The sequence below is a fragment of the Leptonychotes weddellii genome, chromosome 9 (assembly GCF_054177405.1).
Source record: "Leptonychotes weddellii isolate Sample4059 chromosome 9, ASM5417740v2, whole genome shotgun sequence".
Taxonomy (NCBI): domain Eukaryota; kingdom Metazoa; phylum Chordata; class Mammalia; order Carnivora; family Phocidae; genus Leptonychotes; species Leptonychotes weddellii.
Genome location: NC_138377.1, coordinates 80,219,901 through 80,225,900, shown reverse-complemented (window position 1 = coordinate 80,225,900; position 6,000 = coordinate 80,219,901). Strand labels below are relative to the sequence as shown.

The 6,000-nt window shown below is 49.0% G+C and overlaps 1 protein-coding gene across 1 annotated transcript in view; it reads left to right on the top strand.

The window, feature by feature from the left end:
• Positions 1 to 1,820: 1,820 nt before the first annotated feature.
• Positions 1,821 to 6,000, top strand: part of SHC4 (SHC adaptor protein 4) — a 129,916-nt gene continuing 125,736 nt past the window's right edge. Inside the window, exon 1 of the mRNA XM_006736807.3 lies at positions 1,821 to 2,820. Within this exon, the coding sequence (XP_006736870.1) occupies positions 2,236 to 2,820 (585 nt within the window). The 5' untranslated portion in view covers positions 1,821 to 2,235. The remainder of the gene's footprint in view (positions 2,821 to 6,000) is intronic.

Sequence of the window (6,000 nt, the reverse complement as noted above, 5' to 3'; positions counted from 1 at the left end):
CCTGGTTCACATGACCTTTCTTTGCACTGATTGGCACGTACTCAGTGAGGCAGGCGCTGTATGGCACGTGATGCCAAGTGCTTTACAGGGATTAGTATTAGCTCACGGACCCTCATAACACGTCCATTAGACAGCTGCTTTTAACAGATGAGGGCATTCAGGCACAGAGCGGTAAAGTAACTTTCTCAAAGCAGCATAGCATGGGGGTCTGTGGCAGCAAGGAAGGGAGCCCTGGGAGGGGAGAAGCGGGGAGGGGAAGAAAGAAAAAGAGGAAGGCTACTTCACACCTTGCCCAGAGCTTGGCTCCCCAGCTCCCCAGGGGGTGTGGGGGGTCTAACTGACTTAGCCACTCTCTCGGTTCTGCCAGAGGGTGTGGGGGTGGGGAGAAGAGGTCAGCAGGATTGAAGGGAAGGTTTATGAAGAGACAAAAAGGCTTTCCACGGAAAAACACATCCTAACGGTTTTGGCAGACAGCATGTGAAAAGGTGCATTCTTCCTCTGGGGGAGCAGGAAGCCAGCCAGGATGCCTTTCGGTGGGTCATAAGCAACCATTTAATTCAGAACCTGTGTTTAGATCCCAAGGGAGCTCAGGCCACCGAAGTCATGAATACACATAAGCCTAATGCAGCCTTGTGGACATCTCCGATTCCCGCGGTTGCCACGTTGTTTTCATTTGTAAATTAACGAACAATTTCAGATGTAAGAGCGTTGGTCTACAGAGAAATGTTAACCTTCAGCAGAGATTTTGTCTCTTCTGATATGTGATTTCCACATCTTCCCTGGGTTTCAGCAGTTTCCTCTTCTCTATTCCTAAAAGAACCTGCATTTCCCTTTCCTGACTCCCTTCCTGGCTTCCTGTGTGCTAAGCTTTTGCAGTTGTCATGATCTCTTCAGAATGCATTTGATAGGTACAGGAAGTTGCCCCAGACGGGAGATGGGAGATGGAACCAGCAATCAATAAAAAAAGAACTATGTTTCTAAGAAAAATGCATCACGGCTTCCCACCGGAGTTGTGTACCATATGTCCTAATATCCGTGGAACAATGGAACTAAATTTTAGCTCTTCTGCTTGGCTTTCCCGGCCATTCTCAACAAAAAGAAAAGAGACCTTTTCACCTGCTGCTACCCAGCTTCCCCACGATTCCTAGTACAGATTGCCTTTCCTTTTAACCCTTTCATCAGATATCACAAAATAAAATCTCTCCTTCCAGCTTTATTTCCCCTGGCTACTAGTTTAGTATATTTATGGTGCATGAGTCATCAAGCTGCCGCCTGATTGGATAAAAACCAAGCACCCCTGAGACCATCAGTCAATTACAGCTATTCTCAGCTTCATTCACAGATTTATTAGCTTGCACACACAGAGAGAAATTCATTCAGCAAAGTTCATTCATAAAAATTTCAACACTCTGCATCATCCTGCACATCTCAGCCTTCTGCTGCCGAGGGGCTCCTGAAAGAAGCTCTGAGCCGAGTCCAGGAGGGAGGGGAGCTCAGAGCTAGGGTGGGCAGGCTGGGAGGGGATCTGAGGAACACGGAGGGATCGCAAGTCCATGAAATAATGCGGAGCACCGCCCGTCACTAGTACTTCTGGCTTGTGGCCCGGACGGGATGCGAGACAAGATCTTCCAAGAGAGGGCAGCCATCAGAATCGACGAACTCAGGCTGAAGGGCCTTTGGCTCATATATTCATTTTCTCTTTTTCCTTTTTTAAATGAACAATCACTGGAACAAATAAAGGGTTAATAGGCCAGTCATTGCCCCGCCCTGTGAGAGCCGGAGGGAGCAGGTTTGAAAGTTCCTGTGTGCAGAAGGGAAGGCTGGGGGTGGGGGGCGCTAAATATTCCTGCAAGGCTCCTGCACCGCCCGCTGACGATGCGGCGGGACGGGCTGGCCCGTGTTCGGCCCGGGTCCGTGCCTGAGAGTTGGCCGTGAGCGATCTCTGCCACCGCGAGCCTGGGTCCAGGCGTTCCCGGCAAGGAATCCAAGGCGAGAACACCGAGTGCTGCCGCTGGGGCCAGGGAGGGACTGAAATCAGCTGGGGGAGGCGTTTCCCCCCCAGGCTGTCACCCAGAAGGGCCCGGGAGCCGAGGTGGGCGAGGGAGAGTGCAGAGTTGGGAGAGGTGGCTGCCGCGAGTCGCATGGGGCGTTGAGGCATTTGCTTTCCGTTCCGTTTATCTAGCAGACGACGAGGCGATTTATGCAACAGTATCCTGTTTCAGCACTGCCAAGGCTATGCGAAAACGCGGTCAGGACAGCCTGGCAGGACTTGTGCTGTATGTAGGACTCTTCGGGCACCCCGGGATGCTGCACAGGGCCAAGTACAGCCGTTTTCGGAATGAGTCCATCACGTCCTTGGACGAAAGCAGCCCCGGAGGCTCGGTGGGGAACAAGGGCTCGCCTCAGCCTCCCTACCCCACCCTGGCACCTCACCTGCCGGCTGACGATGCCACCCTGGCGTCCCAGGAGAGCCCCACCCCACTGTGCACCTTGATCCCTCGCATGGCCAGCGTGAAGCTGGCCAACCCAGCCACCTTGCTGAGTCTGAAAAACTTTTGCTTGGGTACCAAAGAGGTGCCCCGGCTGAAGCTCCAGGAAAGCCAGGACCCGGCTCCCAGCGGCCCAGCTTCCCCTGAGACCGGTCTAAATAGGGCTGGGTCCGCACCTCCACCGCAGCCAGACCTGGTGGGGCACAGGGCAGCTGTCTTAACTCCCGATGCCTGTCCCCTTCCTGGCCCTGGGGAGCCAAGCCCAGGGAGCAGGCAGGACAGGCACTTTCTGCAGCACCTGTTGGGGATGGGCATGAACTACTATGTGAGGGTAAGTCTATCTCCCTCTCTGTGCTCCTTCTAAGAACTCCTGGGGAAAGGGGCATCTTCCCTGTGTTCTGCAAGGGGCTGCACACCACCTGGCTGGGTTCTAGGTTTGGACAAGACATTGTGTAACTGGACTGAGAGGAGGGGAGCTGGGCTTACAGGTTTCCCTAGGAATATCTGGCTTATACTGGAGTCAGATAACTTTTGGTTCAAGGACATGAACTGGTGCTAACTTGTAGGTAGTTGCCAGGGGTTAGGGACAACTTCTGATGGAGGCGGCGAGATTGTGCCTTCTTGTCCCCCCCTGGACCTAGCATTCTGACCAAGAAGGGTGAAGAATTTCAAATCTGTTTAGTGACTGAGACCTGCTGGGCTCTATCAGCCATTGTATTTCGGTAGGGATTTCTGTGCTAGAGGAACGCGTGATGCGCAAGGGACGTGAATTATTTTTAAAAATGTAATTCAGCATTTAACAAGTACTTCTGAAAGCGTGGCCGTGTCTCTGTGCTTGTGCTAAGAGCTAGTCTTAGGTCTTTGGTGCCCCCCCCTCCCCCCAGCTTTATTTCCTACACTGCGGCAAGTGGGCCGTGTCCATGAGCTGCGTGCAAAATCAGGGTCCTTACCGTCGCATATGCCCTTGCTCATTCCAGATCTGGGTAAGAGAAGAGAAAAAGATTTGGCCCCTGCTCTTCTGGAGCTCACATTTCAGTCAAGGAAAACCAGACAATGCATGTGAAATAATAAGAGAACAATACTTAGCAATAGAAATCTAGTGTGAGAATGCTGAAGGAATTCAGAAAAAGGAAACGGTTTGTTGTGGTCGGGGATTCATTCACATGGGAAACCTTCAGAAGGTATGTCTTGGAAGAGATATCAGGTCCGGTTTGACAGAAAGGAGGAGATTCCTGGCGGGGCAAAAATATGAGCAGTCTGAAAGGCAGGTATTACTGTGGTGGCCACAGGGGAGGATCTTATAAGCCGGGCTTAACTGAAGAGGGGAATGCTGGAGGGTAGTAAGTGACAGAGAGAGTGGCTGGCACATCGTTGGTGCTCAAACACATGTGAGTTGAATAGAGACAGATATAGATGCTGGGTAGCTTGGGGAAGAAGGAGCCGTTGACTGAAGCTCTTAAATGTCAAAGGAGGAGTTGGTAAACACTGTGACTGGTAAACAAGAACCCTCACTTGGTTTGTAGGCAAACTGTGACTTGATGAAAGTGGTTTCAAAGGATCAACCTGAATTGATTTGAGATGAATGGAAGCGGGGAGAGGTTAGAGATTGGGAGGCCAGTGGGAAAGCTACTCCGAGAGTTTAGGCATGAATGGATGGGAACCTGGATTAAAGTGGAGGTGTGAGAAAGGAGGTGAAGACAAGAGCCTCCGCGAGAAGCCTCCACAGTCTTGGGTGATCCATCAGACCATTTCAGCTCATGACACAAATAGCAGAATAGTGAATATTTATTGAACAGTGGGTAGACTGGTGAGTTTGCTATTGTTGTTTGGTTGTGGGTGATTATTGATAAAAAGGGTGAGATAGAAGCAGAGTGAGTTGGGAAGGGGGTCGTGCTAAGTTTGCTTAGGACACATGATGTTGAAAGTAATGACATCTCAGTGCTATTAATTGGTAGGTAAGCAGTCATCTAAGACCAGCACTCAGGTGAGAAGTCTGATATGAAGGTGTAAATTTGAGAGATAGCCAATAACTAGCACAAATGGACAAATAAGATCTCAAGGAAGGGCAGATAATGAACGCTGAGAGAGTTCTAGGGAGAGCAGGCATGGGGCAGCTTTGGCAAATGGATAAGTCAAACCTCTAAGGAAGATACGGGACACTCAGTTCTTGCCCTCCCCCAGAGTGGCATGGCTCATAATGGAAATAGCTTCATGTATCTACTAAAAGTTCATGGGCACATTCTCATTTGTCAACCTAAGTGTCTGGCTCTAGTGGGAAAAGCAGCGACTCCAAACCTGTGTTCTCTGCACCTGCCTTCCCATCACCTAGACAATCCTCTACTCTCTGCCCTGCTTTTCCTTCCCTTTTGTACCTCCTCCCACCTCCCCACACCCACACACCTGTACAATTTTGAATGTGAAAAGAGTTGCTGTGTGCCCTCCACTTTCCCTAGGGAGTGTTTCCATTTTAGATTTTTAATGAGGATGTCTGTCTTTTCATGGTGATAATAACTGACCCCAGGGAAGGCACTGACCCCCATGACCCAGGTGAGCCACACTATATTGCCTAATAGACAATGACATGAGACACAAGTTAACACTTCTCATAGGAGGTAAAAATATATGGAAGAGCATACTTTGTTAATTTTTATAGAAGTCCAACTTTGAAAGATGGAAGGGACACAGAAGTTATCAAGTTCAATGCCTCTGTGGGGAAACTGAAGCCCAGAGAAGTGATTTTTTTAAGGCTACCAGGTGAGGCAAAAGGAGAGTTAGAACTCAAGTTCCCTGTGTGCTATTCTTTGCTCTTTTCACCACAGGTTTCCATCCTGGTTGAGATTCTGTTCCTCAGAATTCTTTTAGCTATGAACCAATTTAAAAAAATGAAATGCCAACCTATTAATTTACAGTTAAAAATTATCATACCAAGTGCACCCAAATTGTGATCTCTGTATTCCCATCTGTAGGAAGATGCACATAGGAAGATTTAAATCAAAAGTTTCTTAGGGGATGCCTGGGTGGCTCAGTCAGTTAAGCATCTACCTTTGGCTCAGGTCATGATCCCAGGGTCCTGGGATAGAGCCCAGCCTCTCAGGCTCCCTGCTCAGTGGTGAGTCTGCTTTTCCTTCTCCTCCCCTCCCTCCTGCTCATTCTCTCTCTCTCAAATAAATAAATAAAATCTTTAAAAAAAAAAGTTGCTTAGTGGTGCCTGGGTGGCTCAGTCGGTTGAGCAACCGACTCTTGGTTTTGCCTGAGGTCGTGAGTTTGAGCCCTGAGTCTGGCTCAGTGCTCAGTGCAGAGTCTACTTGTGATCTCTCCCTCTCCTTCTACCCCTCCCTCTGCTAGCTCCCTCTCTCTCAAATAAATAAATAATAAATAAATAAATAAAATCTTTTAAAAAATAAATAAATAAAAATTTGCTTAGTGATGATGGTATCAGAGCAGAGAAATGAGAGAGATGTTCTTGAGGGCTAGTGGGACATAGAAGTAACTTTTATAGGCAAAAAGTAGC